This window comes from Squalius cephalus, assembly GCF_949319135.1.
Source record: "Squalius cephalus genome assembly, chromosome: 22".
Taxonomy (NCBI): Eukaryota; Metazoa; Chordata; class Actinopteri; order Cypriniformes; family Leuciscidae; genus Squalius; species Squalius cephalus.
The window spans coordinates 23,691,234-23,709,700 of record NC_137143.1 but is presented as its reverse complement, the minus strand read 5'-3'; the positions used below and the strand labels follow the sequence as shown (position 1 = coordinate 23,709,700).

The 18,467-nt window shown below is 35.6% G+C and overlaps 2 protein-coding genes across 3 annotated transcripts in view; one reads left to right on the top strand and one right to left on the bottom strand.

Annotated features, from left to right (window-relative positions):
• Nucleotides 1–18,467, bottom strand: part of ephb2b (eph receptor B2b) — a 160,904-nt gene that overhangs the window by 135,828 nt on the left and 6,609 nt on the right. Inside the window, exon 1 of one of the 2 annotated variants that reach the window (XM_079856697.1) lies at nt 1,311–1,383. The exons of the other annotated variant lie outside the window; for it this stretch is intronic. Within the exon in view, the coding sequence (XP_079712823.1) occupies nt 1,311–1,368 (58 nt within the window). The 5' untranslated portion in view covers nt 1,369–1,383. Of the gene's footprint in view, nt 1–1,310; nt 1,384–18,467 lie in introns of those variants that run through there. 2 annotated transcript variants of the gene reach the window in all.
• lactbl1b (lactamase, beta-like 1b) overlaps nt 1,831–18,467 on the top strand; it is a 51,606-nt gene continuing 34,969 nt past the window's right edge. Inside the window, exon 1 of the mRNA XM_079856701.1 lies at nt 1,831–1,974. The gene's annotated coding sequence lies outside the window, so the exon portion shown is untranslated. The remainder of the gene's footprint in view (nt 1,975–18,467) is intronic.

The following is an 18,467-nucleotide window of genomic DNA, read 5'->3' as shown; positions in this document are numbered from 1 at the left end:
TAAATTAAACTGGCCCTAGAAAAAAAAAAAATCTAAATTTTGGCAGAGTATTGAGGAAAAAAATACCCCCAAAATATTTGCCCGCTTTGTTCAAGTGACATGATTGGTATAATAATTAATGGTCAGAACTATGTGAAATTTAAATCCCTGTACAACATACATTTAAAAAGTTATAATAATGTTGAAGTAGTTATGGTTTATACTGCTCCATAAAAATGTTTTAAGAAAGATTTATTAGCAAAAGAAAAAAAGACAGTCATGCAGTACTGTTGAATGAACTCTTATTTAATTAAAATAGAGTTGTGCCTGAGAATGCAAATGTGTTCATTGTATTATGCATATTTTAGTATGCATATAACTACACTGTTGTTAACCTTACTGTGTTCTGAGCATACTAAATTTGATAAACTTGATAAAACCTTGAAAAAAAAATCTCTTCTGTTAAAATCTCCAGTCTAAAAGTACAGAATCGAGTAGACCTATGCCTATATTAATCCATTACATTACAAACTCAAGTATCATTAAACTTGAGAACTAAAGCCACAAGAGGTTCCTGTAATACCAGCAGTGCCTACTTAAAATTCATTGAGTATAATTCACTGGACACAGACACTTCAAATCGCCTGGGATTGAATGTGTGGTCAGTAAATGAGAATAAAGGACTGTATGGTTGTTTTGTTATTGTATGCTCACTGGAAACCTGCTTCATTGTCCAACATGCTGAGTCCAGCATCACCATTTCAGCTCTGTATTCCCGCTGAACACGAGCGTAAAACAACACGTGAATGCGTTACAAGAGAAATAAATATTAATAAAGAAAAATAAACAAGATTAACATATAGAAGTGGTTTGGGTTTAATATTTCACCTCTGAAATGATTGTAGCCTACAAATAAGGGGCGCGAATCTCGTGCAGGGTTCGCGCACGCACACGTATCAGCGCGTGGGGATAAAAAAGAATGCGCTTTAATGCTCCTATTGCACATGAAAAGATGAAAAATATATTATTTCTCAAACTCACTCTGATGCTGTCCAAATAAATGCGTTTCTAAGCCACCTGTGATGTTTTAACTATATAGTTCGCATGACAGAACAAGCCTTATCAAAGGGATACGTTCTTGTCAGGGGGAAAGCAACCGTTAAAAAAAATGTCACATTTGTCCCAGTATCATTCCACATTCGTTAATTAGCGAAAAAATGGTTTCGTATCTTATTTCTAGGATGGCATTCAAAACTAACGTGCCGTGACCGTAAACTCTCAGTCTGTCGGCAAGATGCTGGACTCGCAAAACACGGGGAGAAACATCTTACCTTCAACAGCCAGGACCGAGGGTAGTAGTGTCCATAAAATCCATAGGATATCCATCATTGGTTTCTTAGGGGTGAAATTGTATAAAGTCCAGACATTCAAATAAATTGTGCCCTGAAAGCCATTGATATCAGACACTGGCGCAGACCGGCAGACTTTCACCTTCCGTTGCATGAATACGATGGCCATAAACACAACTAAAATCCAAAGCGAGTATGGACGAGACCAAATGAGTCAGACGAGGGGGGAGGGTGGTTAGAAGCGCCGCGTTAGATAGGCCAGATTATGAATGTGCATAAGAAACGTCGATTTATAAATACCAAAAACTGGTAATAAAGATTATTTCATTGATAAGAATCGACCCGAGCGGATTCCCATCGGTTAGACTACAAAAGCGTGAAGCCATCCAACCCGAAAGCGCTCATTTCTTCTGTCCCACCTGTCAATCAAGGCAAGAGCGTAACTATTCAGCCTTATCAGCGGATGCTCGGTAGAAAATTGTGACAATTGGGAATACAGGGATATGTGAATTTAGTCAGACTCTGAGATTATTTATGAAGATTAATCGAAATGTATGTTTGTTACAGTTGCACTAATGGTAGCTAATGGAATAGTCTGTCGCCTTCGTTTTTTTCTGTTTACCATATTCTTCATAAAAAAGTAAAGGTAAGACGGCTTTTAAAATTACTGTGAAACGAGGGGACACATAAATATCGGAAAGCGTAAAAAAGTAGATATGCTTATTGTATAAATGTTTCTAACGTATAGGGCCTACTTTATTACATTGCTTTAAACAATAGCCTATAATGTAAAAATATATAAAAGTTAAAAAATATATATATATTTTTTTTTAATTAAAAAAAATGTTTTACATGCATTGTGGACAATTGTAACTTAGTTTTAGATACACAGATGTTTTATGTGTACACACTGAAGCAAAATCAATTAGAGCACAATGAGATACAATGTGTCTGTGTCTGGCAGCTGTGACAAACTCACTAGGCCTCATTTGCAATTTTAACAATGTGTGTCCATGGACTAACAATATTTTCAATGTGTTTGTGTAGGTGCCTATAACAACTAAAGTGCAATGTAAATAGGATAGCGAGAATACGCAGAAGAAGAAAAAAAAACACAACAAAAAGGCAAAGTTGATGCAACAAAAATATAATAAAAAGATCATTTTGTCCCTCAGATGACGATAAAAACAAATCTTTGAGAAATTGTAGCAGCCTTGCTCCATTGTTCAAAAAAGACATTTTTAGCATATATTCAAATTGTCACCAATTTACACAATTTCCTTTCAGCTCCCGAGTGATAAAAAAAAATAACGAACCTTGAAACCTTGTGATGAGTGAATCACGTTATTTTCCAATCACTTATTCAACTGAAAAGTCTCTTGGCAAGAGATGGAGGTTATATTTGTTATGTGAATATAACAGGATCATGGTGTAGGCTATAAATTATGCACCTGCTCTTTCTTTTCTAGTCCTCGCTTATAGATTAAACTCATTTGAAATTTAATAATATAAAAGTAGCAGACTTTGTGAAGAAAGAAAGAAAGAAAGAAAGAAAGAAAGAAAGAAAGAAAGAAAGAAAGAAAGAAAGAAAGAAAGAAAGAAAGAAAGACCTATGCTCTCTAGTATGTGAAGCTTTTTGTTTTATTCTTGCCTACAGCTCAGTTGACTCTTGCTTGAAAATCTCTGGAAAGTCTGGAACTAGAGTTACCTGATCCCAGCTGGTTGTGTACTACACATCTTCAAATCACTAGAATGTCCATCTTTACTAAGTAATTTGTGGAGTTTGTTAAATAAAGCTCCACAAAAAAAGGTCACTAGTACAATGCAGGTCGTATTGATTATTTACAGCATTGCCCACTAGTGTTTCAGTAAATTGATCTTTTCAAAAAATCTATGCAGAAATTTTGCAAAGGCAATTTTGACTTTTCGGTTTTAAATCTATTTTATGAGTGGATCTACCCTAAAGTAAGAATGTGGCCTGAAAACAAACTTTGATTAATCACCTCCTCTTACTTTAAAGCAAATCTATAAGCAGTTTTATCGGCGCATTAATAAGTGACAGTCACTGGCGACGGTGGCACTGTTTAAAAAAAAAAAAAAAAAATGTAACTTTACATCTCAGACAGCCAGAGAAGAAGAAAAAATGTAGGACAGAATAAAATCCCTCAAACAGATTGTTAATGGATAAGCTTTTTGACCTGTCAGTTGTAGTTTGTAAGAAGCGACAGCTGAATTTATGTACCATTGTGTGCCAAGCCACAAACAGAATTTTGAAATATTCCTTAAAGCAATATACGACTGATTTCCTGTTTCAGCAGCTGGTAGTGTAATCCAAATAATGCTATAGCATAATAACCAAAAAATGAGGCACTGGCCCACAGGCGGAGGTGGACACAGGCAGAAGGTAAAGTTCGGAGAAGCCCACCAGATGATTCTCTACACAGATGGAATAAAATGAGTGGTTCTGGGCGACAGTAGCAGGGTATGTATGGGGCACGGACTTCAGATTAATGGCAGCTGAGACTGCTTTTACCATTCCCTGCGCGGTCACAGAATTTGACCAAGTAAATCACGGCCGACTTAGAGGATCACAATATATCAGAACGCAGATATAGACCTATAAGGTGTCTGTCTAAATAACCCGAGACTTGCGGGCAATGACGGGATTAAGTTATTCTGTTCCCTGTTATTGAATTTGGAATCTGCGTTTTGTTAGTCCATGCTCTCATGGAACAAAGCTGTTATTGTAATATAAAGAACTGGCAGTATTTTACTTGAAAATACCAGTCAGTCTGTGGAGAAATATCAAAGGATATAAAACTAGACTAACCATGGGAGACTGGACTTTAATACTTTGACTTATGTCTGCTAGAATATCAAGTAAGAAATGTTTTAAATTATTTTTATCATTTCCCGTATGAAAAAGAATGTGTATTGTGAATTGATACCATTCTCTAATATCACAGCACATCAAAGAGAAAACTACTGTGTGTGAATTAGTTTCTGGTGGAGTTATTTAGCCTGAACCAAAATCTTCACATTATAACATTAAAATCAAGGATTGATTTTGCATTTGTTTTTTTGTTTTTTTTTAAAGAAAGGGTTTAATTTATTTATATAGTTTCAGCTTTGAGTTTTTGGACTGTGTCATGGATACATATTTTTAACTGCATAAATGTTAATAGCACAAAACAGATTTTGTTTTGGCTCTGCGCTTTCTTGTAAATTTTTTACGCAAAACCATGTATAAAAAATTTTAATTAAATAAAAATATAGAAACGCACACACTCACAAGGCAACACACGGGATAAGAGAGCGGTTTGAAAGTTCAACATATGGATTGCATTTTGAAGGGATACTATAATTTATACTTTCAGAAATAAAAAAGAAAAGAAAATTATATATGCTCAACACTTGAGCCAGTACAAAAACTGAGCACTAGCAATATTTAAATTCAAGTTTTGTTTTGCTTTGCAATTGTAAACTCTAATTTCATTGTAAAAAGTTTTAATTGTAACTGTAAAACATGATCAATATAGAAACAAAATATACGCAATATATAATTATCAAAATGAACACAAAGCAAAACTTATGAATGCTAATGCCAAACTCAATCTGTTTATATTGTTTTGTCATATATTTTTGCTAATTACATATCTAAAAATAATTAATAAATAAATAATTATAATTATGCTGAAAGTTAGGCCTAAAAGTTCAACACATCAGTCAAATAAATAACGGTATCTGATTAAATGTGTGATGTGTGTAACTTCAATTTGACTCTACTGAACAGATAAAGTACCAAATTGCTTCAACAGCGCCACCTAGAGGCGGGGAGTTGCACTTATCTCTTCATTCTCATTCTTGCCTTCTAGTTTTTGATACACATAGAATAAAAAAATCCTTTTCTGTAGACTCAAAAGTATGAATACTTAAACTTTGGGTGGGCTTTACTACTTAACATTGGTGTCTATTCAAATTGAATTTGAGAAAAAAATCAATTCATGGAAAAAATGCATCTCAAGTAGGCTATCTCATAAATCAGCTGTAAATCAACCCACGAGAGTAGCTACACAAAATCCCACATTTTAAAGCATGGTACTCTTCAAAATCAATGTTTTCCCTGTATCCATTCACAAGCAGAGCCATTAAACAACCATTTAGCCAGTGTTCAAGACACCCTTATCTGTATTTTGTTATTGGCATGGCAGTCTGCAGAACTTAATGAAGGTAGACTTTAAAGTGCTCTGCTATCTGTTAAGTATGTGTACTTGATCTCTGACCTTTGCGGCAGATCCTGGCTGGTCTAAAATCTGAGAAGACTCTTCAGATGTGAATTAACCCTCAAGGGACACCGCCTCACAGGTCAGAGAAAAAAGATAAGGCTTTTATACCGGCACTTCACATTCAAGGCTTAAAATTAAACTTGGGCTTGACTCGAGGATGGTATTCCACTGGGGGTTTCTTTTGCAGTTACAACTTTCTTTCTTTTTTTAGGGTGATAAATGAGCCTTTCCAGCGATAAGGGTTGAATATAATATGTGAATTTGAAAGTTAATGAATTCTATTCTTCAAAGTGAGCACAATAATCAAATCCATTGACATACAACGCCAGCTCTCTGTACTTCCTCTGTGGTCAGGTTTAGTTACTGCTTATCCTATTCACTTAAGTCATCCTATTAGTGTTTCAGTGACTCGCTGCCAAAACGTGAATTTAACCTCAATTAGGCTGTGCAGATTTAATCAAAAGGCCAGAAGTCCTGTCCCTCTTTAATTAACTTATGGAGGATTATTATATCCAAAGTGTAACTTATGTGATCAGAGTTCCTATAAAAGACAGCATAAAAATGCAGTAAATCTATTCGTGTGTGATCAGACTTTTAAATTGGAGGAAAGTCATTCTTATAAAGTAGTTTTAGCCATTTGTCATACCGCATTACCTCACTTTTGGGCAGTTTCGTCGCAAGAATGCTTTGTTGAAGTGCTCAGTCAGTGTGTCATCCTGTAGCCTTGCATCTTTATCCGTTTATGAGGGAGACAAGCCTGTGTTAAACAGTCTCGGAGACCTAAACCTCACAAATCAGCCACTGCAATGCCGGACATGGGTTTTATCACCAAAATAAATCCATGTCTGTTATGGGAAAAGCACAGCCTCTGCTGAAATGATTCAAATGACCGTCGTAGAAAGGCAAAGTGCATCTTTCAACGTTTGTCGTCAATCATATGGTCTGGGCCACATGAACCCCAAATAAACCTTATCCTAATTGATAGAGCTCTCTTCATATACAAGATCGCTTCAGCAGCCATGCTGAAACACTTTGGAGGGTGGGGGTGACTTTCGAGCCAGACCTCCTGTAATGTTCCTCAGGTGGACGTATGCAACCCTAAAGAAGAGTGGCTTTCATTAACGGCATGAAACGCAAGCTCCCTGTCCCCAGCTTTGTTCACTTTCCAAATGCAGATTAGCCAGAATTCCCTTGCAAAGCTCCTGTGCGTCCTGTCAAGATTTCTTGTAGCCAAAAAATATAATCCCAAGAAGGGGATTTTCTCATGTGCACCTGTGTGCGCATGTCAAATTCCATATGTAATTCTAGACAAAACATGTGCGTTTGTTTCTGTGAAAAGCCAAAGCATATGTTGATTTTGTGGAGGATGCTTCAAGCTTCCTATACACATTTGCTGCCGATTGTTTTGTTAAAAGCCAAAAGATTGGAAAAACTACACAGATAATTCCCATGAACTTTTATTCTCAACAATTCTTCATGAGCAGACAAAAAATTCAATAAACATTTATCACATTGTTCTTTAAAAGCATCAAAAAGTTGCAGAATTTAAAATCTTGTTAAATTGTAGCCCAAGTGGCCCAGAGAAATTATGGGAAAAGTGGTGCAGGTTAAAAATGCAGCTTGCAACGAAACTTAAAAAAACAAGACTTTCCTTGACTTCCTATATAAACGCTGTAGACAGATTTTTATGTGAAGGACTGGGGACGTTTTTGCCGGGAAAATCAAAGGGATGTGATGTTTACGCTCCTGAAAACCTTTCTTCTGCTCAATGATACATGAAACAAATGCTTCTACAATGTTCAGGATACTGCCGAAAAAAGCTATTCTGTATTTAATGTCAATGTGTCAAGCAAAGAAAAGAGATTCATTCAAACTAGTCTCACACAGCCAGATGAGATGACCTATATAGTTTATAGTCTCAAATATAGGCCTACCTTATAATCAAACTATCACAACAGTGTAATCTTAATTATCTGTCGACATGAAGCCGGTGAATTGCAGAACTTGTGCATAATATATATCCACATCACTATGATCAACTGCTGCTTTCTCACAGCTGTCATTGTGTGTGTGTGCGTGTGTGTGTGTGTGTGTGTGTGTGTGTGTGTGTGTGTGTGTGTGTGTGTGTGTGTGTGTTTATTTTCCTATTAAAAGGAAAGCATGCAGCACATATTTACATAATTATCTAACCCAGCAAGCAATACCCGTCATTTCACCGTCTAGGTTAAAGGAGAACTCCGGTCAATTTTAACATTGAGCTCATTTTTTTGTACATTTGGAGTGCTGTCAATACAGAGAACAACGACAAAAATCTGTATTGCCTACACCGAGTTATTCTATTTTTAAAATTTGCACCCTGTTGACTTCAATGGGGCAAGTTTTAAACCTGCTTTTAGCCTCTTAACATCCTTGATGTATCATTACAAGTGCACAGAAAATGTGAGTGATTCCTTCAGAGTGAACACGAGTGAATCTGACTGCAGTAGATGTGAAAGATATGGATAAAAATGATGTTATTTAAGCCAGCGCAAATACCTGTGTTTACATCCTGTTTTCGGTTGAAGTCCAAAGTAGTCGATTGCCGAGTTCACGCGCATAGGTTTAGTTACCTATGATCACGCTCGTGAACTCGGCAATCGACTACTTTGGACTTCAACCGAAAACAGGATGTAAATGTAAACAGGATGTTTAAAACTTGCCCCATTGAAGTCAACAGGGTGCAAATTTTAAAAATAGAATAACTCGGTGTAGGCAACACCGATTTTTGTCGTTCTCTGTATTGACAGCACTCCAAATGTACAAAAAAATTAGCTCAATGTTAAAATTGACCGGAGTTCTCCTTTAATAGACCGGCTATGAGTAACCCACTTCTAACCAAAAAATAACCTTAAATTTGGTTACATGTCGTTTTTGCCAAAATAACTTCCGAGATGTATGATATTCCATCATATAAGCAAATTCATCAGTGATTACAAGATGTTTGGTTTCGTATCTTTGACATGTTCTATGCGTAGCCTGTGCTTCTATACTTGGTCTATGGTTAGATGTCTATTAATATAAAAAAATGTACTGACAGCCCAAATTTTGCCTTGTTTTAGCCTAGACGTCAGGGCTGTGTTTGGACGGCTATTAGACGTCTTTTAAATCCAAAATTGCTTGCTGGGAAACGTCACTCTCAGCAGCGTGTATGGCGTCGGGATGTTCGTTATATCGCTGCAGAGGTATTTCCAACTTTTTTTTTCTTCTAAGCGAAGAACGAAAAAGATCGAAATGTACAAATCGGGGCATTGAATCAGTCTCTTGTACGATACGTGTGCGAATTGTTGCTGACTGCAGTTCACTTAACGGCCACCAGTGGCACTAATAACAAGGGTTTCTGAATTTTACATATAGCACCTTTAATGCTATAAAGTTATTGAACAACTGTTTTTACTTTTAGGTCTTTAGCAGGATATAGATAAACTAAAATATATATTAAATGATAATGATTATTACAACAATTATTATTGTAATGATGATTATTATTATACAACTGCAATGTTTTACTTATGGATCTTAATCAAAATAAGTAAATAAATACGTACATACATTGTTTAGCATTAATCTCAATTTGCTGATTTTTATTATTTTTCTCTCTATATAATTCTGTCCACACACCTAAAACACCAGATGGAACTGGTAAACAGAATTCAGTGGCTAATAGGATTTGCCACTCTGATTGTGAACTTTTTAAGTGTACGAGGACGCAGTCTCCCACCCCACCCAACTGCATTTACCATTTCTGACATAATCTCCACGCCGCAAAGTAAAAATCCTTTATTTATAGCAAGTGCAGTACGGCAGCTCAGTGAACTAAAAGATTAAACTCTGTGTGTCAGTCAAACCATTAATTTCCAGTACATTTCCATAAACTTACCATGACTGACACCAACAGCCCATGATGTGCAACATTTAACGTCTTCCTATATTTACATAAAAAGTGTTTAATGATAATGTGTTTAATCCTTAAAAATTACATTTAGCAAATACACAATTTGGCTGATCAGTATGCTGTCTCAGTGGTGCAATTCATTTGCTAATGCAAAGAGCTCACCGCTTTCAAACAGATTCCTAACTCTCTGCAAATTCAGTAACTATTCATTCTGTGTAGTTCTTCTTCAGACGATTATTACTGCACTACATCTGGAAGATATTTTCCCGATTTACCATCAGGCCTGTGGAACACTCTCATTTTTAATCACTGTTTCGTGGTCTGAGGGCGGCTGGGTGCACCCATTTCTTACTGGGCTCCTCAGTACCACACTGACTGTAAAGAAATTCAGCGCTGTGCTAGCTCTCAGAGGATGTTTTATTAATGGATGGGGATGACAGTGTTATGGCCAGGCCAGAGATCGGCTCCTTTAAAACCGCAGCAATTGCTTTTTCAGAATAATTTCAAGGTGTTTAGTTGGTGCCTAGACATGAATTACTGTCCAGATTTTCTCCTGTTACCCTTCACCCCAGCTGTCATACTTCAAATGAATTTATAGTTTTTATTATTAAAGTTACTCTATCTTAGAACACAATTTAGAGTAATTGTTTTTAACACTGATTTTGTGCTTAAATATTATTAATAGAAAATTCACAATTAATTACAACATATTTGAAACTTTTGGGAAAATAAACATTTAAAATGATTTTTGATCTAAAACATGATTTATAAAAATCCAAATATCTGAGTAAATTAGTGACTTTAATAATAAATATTCCACGTCATTTCAAAAAGAATACTTACTGGATTGTACTATATAGAAAATTCATCTTTCAAGATTTACCTGCTTTTAATTTTAAAATGAGGTCATTTTTCTGTAATACCTCAAATAAAATATAGAATTTAGTCTTTCTTGTATTTTGTTCCTGATGCTTTGCGAGAATTGTCCATTGCACTAATAAAGTACTTTATAATATAGGCTAGATTATATGAAAAAAACTTTATGCAGCTTTTTTGCAACTATTAAAACCATACTAAAATAAAACACAAATCTTAATACAATTAACAAATCAGCATCCTTGATAGATTGAAAAATTGACTGTTTGTCTGGCCAAAAGAGCTTTACACAAACAAAATTGAATAATTTGCCAATTATTCATTGTGTGTCTAGAATCATTGTGTGTGTGTGTGTGTATGCCACTGTGTGTGTATTACTTTGTGCGGTGCAGTTGGGAAATAGAGCAGAAGAATAGAAGACTGACATTCAAGAATCTGGATCATTCTGCCTCTAGATGAGTGGGGGCAGTGAAATAGCAGACTGAATGATCCAGGGGTCGTTCCCATGACAACCTTTGCCCATGGAGTTTGCTGACCCCTTCAGCCTGCCAATACAAGCATACAGTAGTACAGATTGTAGGTCACATATGGCACAGACGATCCAATCAGGACTAATCTGGCTTGACTCAGGTCATAAATTACACTGCAAAGCAGGCTTCTGCCCAGGCTTATCTTGCTGGACAGGACAGGGCCACATTAATGTGAGTGTTTATGAAAACAATACGCACAAAGGAATCCTGCATCCGAGTAAACACTTGTTAGCGTGATGCTTTTCTGTTGGCCTGTCTTTGTTAAAGACAATCTTTAGATGAAAATAAACAAAATCATTAAAAGAGTTTTTTTTTTTTTAAATACATTTCCCATGGGAGGAAAAAAAATACATATTCATAATAATTGTAAATCAATGGCAATCATTTTTGCGCTAACATCAGAGGAACAACCGAAGCTGATCAATAACATTGAATAGTGACTATCTGTTTGTTACCATGGTGACGTAAACATCTGAACATTAGGCACAATCAATCAATCAATCAATCAGATTTTGCCTGCATCCCATCTGTGGAGGCATGAGGGGGGGCTGTTAATCACTCTTTTTTGTGACTAAATACGTGAACCCAAGACGCAGTCAGTGACTGGTACTTGAGCAGACAAATGCACACGAAATGAAATCTTTTGGACTCAATTTGGCCCATTTATATCCCTCCGGTTCTGACATGCTTGTAGTCTATGTGCATTATTTATAAAATTCTGTGTCAGTAAAGACAAACTGCTGAACAAGAGGTTAACATCTACAGTAAAATAAGATGTTCAGCATCCAAGAAACTGGCACAAAGCAAGATCCCAGTGATTGCCGACAGATGGGCAGCCGTATTCCGTGCTTCATAGCATTTGCCAGGCTCTCATTTTTAATGATAAAGATGTTCAGTGTGGCAAAACCTTTGTTTGCCTCATCTGACACTGTCACACAGACTTATTTACTGTCACTTACAATACTGTCAAGAATTTAAGGTCAGTTTAAGAGTTTTTTTTTTTTTTTTAAAGAAATTAATACTTTTATTAAGCAAGGGCACTAACAGTAAAGATATTCATAATGTTACAAAAGATTTGTATTTCAAATACATGCAGCTCTTTTTAACTTTCTATTCGTCAAAGAATCCTGGAAATAAAAAAATAATTCACGGTTTCCACAAAAATATTAAAGCAACTTTTTTAATAATGATAATAGTAAGAAATGTGTCTTGAGCAGCAAATCCGCATATTAGAATGATTTCTGAAGGATCATGTGGCACTGAAGACCGGAGTAATGATGCTGAAATTTTTTTGCTATCACAGGAATAAATTACATTTAAAATATGTTAAAATAAAAGTTATTTTAAAATGTAATATTTCACAATATTACTGTTTTTTTTTTTTTTTTATCAAATAAATGCAGAACTGGTGAGAATGATTATTAGAGCATAGAATGAGAAAGTATAGAATACAAGTATAGAATACAACAGAGTATAGAATACAAATTATTTAAGTAGTAGTTAATGGATTCCAGATAAACAAATCTCTCTTATTTAAAAAATAAATAAATAAATAATAAAGTAAAAATATCAAAACATCTAGACATTTGTACGGTACGTGAATAACCTTATTTCTATCCTCTTAAAAAGAAAAAATTTCTTTTTTTAAAATAAAATAAAATAAAATAAACCTTTACTTAGGTTTAAAATAAAATCAGATTTGTTTTTTGTCTTACACAATTAAATCTAGGACATTTAAATATATTTTTCCTGGAAAACAAGATAATATAAATACAATTTTTGTGACTAATTTGCATTTATGTAGAATCCATCTTGGGAAAAAAACAAACAAACAAACTTATTTTTAAGTAATAGTCCAGAATACACGAGCATTATAAATACTGCACACTTGTGTCCACGTACTGCCTTTCTCCAGAGAGACCCTGTATAGATTTCCTATACCATAATTCTTTTTCATTAAAGTTTTCTTATTTTTTCTGGTGTCTGGTCGACTGCTCTCAGAGTCACAGAGGACGACCAGATCAGCAGGGGAACAGATAAGTATGATTTATTTGTCATGTCTTTGGAACAGCACAACAGATACAAGATACAACCGCGGAAGGGGCCTGATTTTATTTGAAGATGGTAGAGAAATTTAAGGATGACGTTTAACGTACTCTGTTTTTAATATATACGTTGAAACATTAGCTCTTGGTTTATGGTTTACGGTCTGCATCTGAGAACGTCTGTGATTTGTTTATAAAAAGAGAATTATTTTTCCATAGGGGTCAAACGCACTGGTGGAAACACTTACTTGTCACCACACCATGCACACACACACACTTAACTAAACATCCACTAAACACAACAACTTACATAAACAGGCGTGCACTAATCCACAAGTAATCACTAGAAAAAAAGGGTCAAGAAAGAAATGGAGCTCTTAGAAATGAGCAGATGTTCAATTTTAAAGCAAATTAAAGCGACACACATACAAGCGGCAAAGGTCAACGATTAGGAATCGGGTACATGTAAAGAAGCTGCACTTTCCATTGCCGAGCAATGAAATAAACATCTGTTGAGTCCACTCGCCCTGCACTCGAAGTTCAGATGTAGAGGGCAGCCTGAGCTTGCTTAAAGAAAGGTCCAATTACACTTCCTATCTCTGCCCTCTGGTTGGAGATTTCATGAATGAGCTGGTAATAATCACGGGTGAATGGATTGTCACCTTTTCCAGTGAACGAGGGCCAAAAGGGAATATAGAAACATAGAGAGAGAGGGCAGCCACAAAGCAGTTTTTAATGGACAGATGCGAATGTCTGGACGAGACTTGGAAGTTGGCAAGCACGAGCGGATGAGGTCTGCAGAGAACGCTGAGCACCGAGACCCCATTTAGCCTCTCTGCCGTGCTGACAGGGAGGAAGCAATCAGAAATAATATTCCAAAACCAGACGTGGGATAACTCATATTTTTCAGATGGGAGGTAAAGGCTTGCAGGTGCAGAACTAAACTAATCTGATTTTGTCATTAGCAGTAATTTGATTTTTCACACGGGATCAAAGTAGCCGCTTCTGGAGACCATCGATCAACTCTCAAAATGTAGAGAGATGTCATTCAGAAATTTGGCATGCATCTGAACAAATTAGTTCTGTTCTCTAAGTATGTCTTGAAATCTGTTAAACAGCTGTTTAAACTACACTTAGGGTCCATTTTAAAATTTGCTGGCCAAGGACATATGTTACAGAGTATTTTCCTACAATTTTCTCATTTTTCTTAGAGCAATAGAGTATATTTTCTTGTTTAACATCCTGTATGCATTCCACAGGCACCACAATAGTGCTATATGACAAGGTTCTCTTCACATTTGACCGTGTTAAGATCTCATTACATTTAATTTACGCATCTGGAAAAGTGTCTGCAAAATGTAACTTATACTGCATTCAAGTTATATTTTAATCATAATGTTTTCCTTGGGAAATGAACCCACGACCTTGGAGTCAGCAGCACCGTGTCAAGTCAAAATACAGGAACACTTTTATTACTGCGCTCAGAGTCCAGAGTTATTTTCACTAACAACAACTTAAATTAAAGGGGAAAATGCATTAATGTTAATAAGTTATGCTTTGATTGCTTACAGATATGCATTAATAGCAATCAAAGCATTTCAGACTTCACATTTATTACTGACTTTGTATCGATTACATGCATTTAGCCGATGCTTTTATTCAAAATGACTTGGAGTATATTTAAGCTACTGTAAAATTAGCAGTATGCAATAGTTACCTAAAGTATCTATTTCTCCTTTTCTTTAAATTGCTTTCATTTAGGGTTGTACCAATATTAAAATGATTTTTGATACCGATAAGCTGATTATTTTCATGTTATGCCTGTTAATCGATAAATAGCTGATATAAAAAAAAAACAATAACAACAAAAATCAATCATTGTAAATAAGTGAATTTAAGCATCACGACATTATAATGAACACTATGAAAATGAATTTTCATTTTGAGATTTGCTTAAGATGTTTAAGATCTTTAACAGATAAATTATTTACATTATTATATAATATTTATATTAATTATATAATAATGTATTTTTAAAGATTATGTTATGATAGCAAAGGAAAATGTAATCTAAAATGTAAAATTAGAGCAAACGAGAATGCACAATTCAATCAAATACTGATTGACATAATATTATTTAAAGTTTTAGGTTCAGTAAGCTTCGGTTAAGGAAATGAATTTATTCAGCAATGATGCATTTGATTAAAAGTGACAGTAAAGGCTTTAATTTTTTGACAAATGTTTTGTAACAATGTACTGTTCTTTTGAATTTATTTTCTATTCGTCAAAGATAAAATAAAATCACGGTTTCCACAAATTAAGCAGCACAACTTTTTTAAAAAAAGTGATAATAATAAGAAATGTTTCTTGAGCAGCAAATCAGCATATTAGAATGATTTCTGAAGGATCATGTGACACTGAAGAATGCTGAAAATTCAGCTTTGCCATCACAGGAATAATTTTTTTTTGTTTATTTTTTTTAATACAGTAGTCAACAAGTGGATCAAAAAAGTGCATCAAAGTTGTCCTAAGACAAGAACGGGTATTGTTCAGAATTCATTTATAATTTTGATGAAAGGTTTTGATCCTCTTCAAATGTTGACTACTGTATTTTTAAAATATCAGTTATTTTTTATTGTAAATTTTAATTGCAAACAGTGAGCATAAGAGACATTCTTCAAAAACATCCAAAAATCTGACCCCAAACCTTTAAACTGTAGTATATATAAAATATAAGCTTTTATAGTCAAAAAGACATTCATATAAATCAGAAAAGTTCTGATTTATTTACAGTCCTGCAAATTACTCAGCAAAACCTTTCAATGCTTACAGCTTTTCTTGCCTCTTCATTCACCACCCGGGAATACACAGTCTGACAGAAATGCAGAGTTTGGGTTTGAGGGCACTAATGAAATTAAGGCAGTAGAAACTGAATGTGTTCCCTCTCACAGCTCTCATGCGCTGAGTCTTTAAAGAATTGTTCAGGTTCACTGAGCAGAGATGGAACTCTCTGGTGCTTTCATGTGCACGGGAGCGTGAAGGATTTCATTTCAGAATCACGCAGAGGTCACCTCCCGAGTGTCTTGTTTTAGGGAAGCATCTTATCTGAAGTGTGAAGGTGTCAGTGAATAGAAGTTGAGGACAGGAAGGAAAAAGAAAAAATTAGGGTGTAGGGGACGAGGTGTCAATATTTTGAGGTTTGATGCTAATGTGAGCCGAAGCGCTCCTCTAATGCCACTGCTCCAAATGGGAAAAATTGACTTTCTGAGGAGAGGTGCCACACGCCAGCACTCTGAGAAGCCGGAAAAGGGGTAAGTGGAGGGTTCAGAGCAGGCAGCAGCAAAGCCTGGTGCACAAGCAAATATTTCATGAGTAATTTAATATCTGGAACATGAACACTTCCCCCCTATCATGGGTTGCGGGAGGACAGACAGCCAGCGATCTGGGAGAGAGAGTCGGGCGGAGGGAACACGACGGAGACTGAGAGGAGGGGACAAGAACTGTGTGCATGAACGTTTCTAAGGGCCAGTTAAGGGTTGAGAATACCCGCCATACTATGCTACCCTCCTGCTCTGGGTCATTGCCTGGACTCAATCTGTCTTGGCCTAATGCGCCTTGAACGGCGTGCCTGCTTACGGTGGGGCCAACGGCAGACTCACGCAACCTATCAGCGGGAGTTTTGCCTTGTCATCCTGCAGGGTCCTCCCTCTGTAACTTCAGAGACCGATGATGTGTAATGAGTAGCCATTAAAATAAAACCACGGATCTAGTATCTTGCCCTTTGGATTCACGGACTCATTGTCTACTCTACCTTGAATGTACGGCTGAATCGAATGAGTTGCACGGTAAACATGGCATGCTATCGTCCAAGGGTAAACTAGACAGCTAAATATTGTCTAAGGGTATATTTTTGTTGAAGCTGGGTCACTAAAATGACAAGCAGCTCCACAACGGCCGCAGGGTGTGTCTTAATCAGCTTCCTAGTTCAGTAATGATTGCACTTCATAAGACAACCATATTGTAGGGCTGTCTTATAGAAAAGTCCTCCCAAAAAAAGTCCAAAAAGCAAGTGGAAATGTACGTAATTGGAACCTTATTTTTCTGTCTTTAATTGACTTTCATCCCTTACATGCATACAAGGGAAACAATAAAGTATTTTTTTTATTTGTTAAAAAAGGTATAGGGTAAACATCTCATGTGGTAAGAAAAAAAAAAGACATTTAAACATTAAATATAATTGTAAAAAATGAACTACAGAACAACAGAAATAAGTTTACAAGAGTTCAGCTCAGTTTTACTTATTTAAAGAAATTGATACTTTTATTTTGAAAAGATACTGTTCAAAAGTGTATGTAAAGACCTTTACAATTTTGCCTAAATCCTATGAAAAATTATAATATATAAATGCTTTTTATTCATTAAAGAAAATGTTAAGTATATTAAAATATTTCCACAAAAATAATAAACTGTTTTTAAAACTGGAAGAAGAAGAAGAAGAAATAAATATTAATCAAATAAATGCAACACTGGAGAACATTTGAGACTTCTTAAAAATAACTTACCAAACTTTTGAACGGTAGTGTACATCTTGCTTAAAAAGTGCATTTCTCATAACTCAGTTACACAATGACTGAAATCAACCTAAATATATAAGGTTACACCGACAAACAATACTGACAACTGCAGGTTCCCACTATTCACATTGTACTTTATAATTGTGTCACAGGTAATTGAGTCAAGTTTAGTGAATCAAGGCCATTGCTAATGTCCAAATTCATGTACAATACATACCGATTCACATCATCATGAACTAGGGAGCAGAACGACACAACAACAACAGTTTCCCCAAGCATAATGCATCAGTATATCATTAGGAGGAAACCAAGGACAACATGCAAATTAGCAACACTTGCTGAAGGTCAACCACAGGAGTGATCTAAATTCAAAGCATGTCTACACATCACTACATTATCTGTAATTATTCTCAGTGCGGCCAGTGAATACATGACTTTGAGGATGGCATTATTTATCGTTCTCCTTGTCTAATTTTTGAATTGGAGTCAAGAGTTCTCAAACGGGCAAAAATCCCTTGTGATGGTGTTAAATAAGTGAATTATTCATTCACACAAACCTCTTTCTTCTATTTTTATCTATCTGTCTATCTATTTAGGTGAAGCTAGTTCAAGATATGCGTGTAAGGGAAACTCTGACAAGCAAAATCTGTTATGGAAGCTCATGAATGTTTGAGAAATTACTTGGAAAACACTGGCACCATAACTCTGTGAAATGATGTTAGTGCTTGGAAGCACACAGAGCATGTATTAAGCTAGACTTAAAACTATAAGGCATCGCACAGCAAGAACATTAATTATGTGGGGATAAGTGACATTTTTAACATATAATAGCTTTTGATGACCAGTTTTAGCACCTAATACATAAAGCACCTCTAAAACCAATGCCCAAAGGAAAAA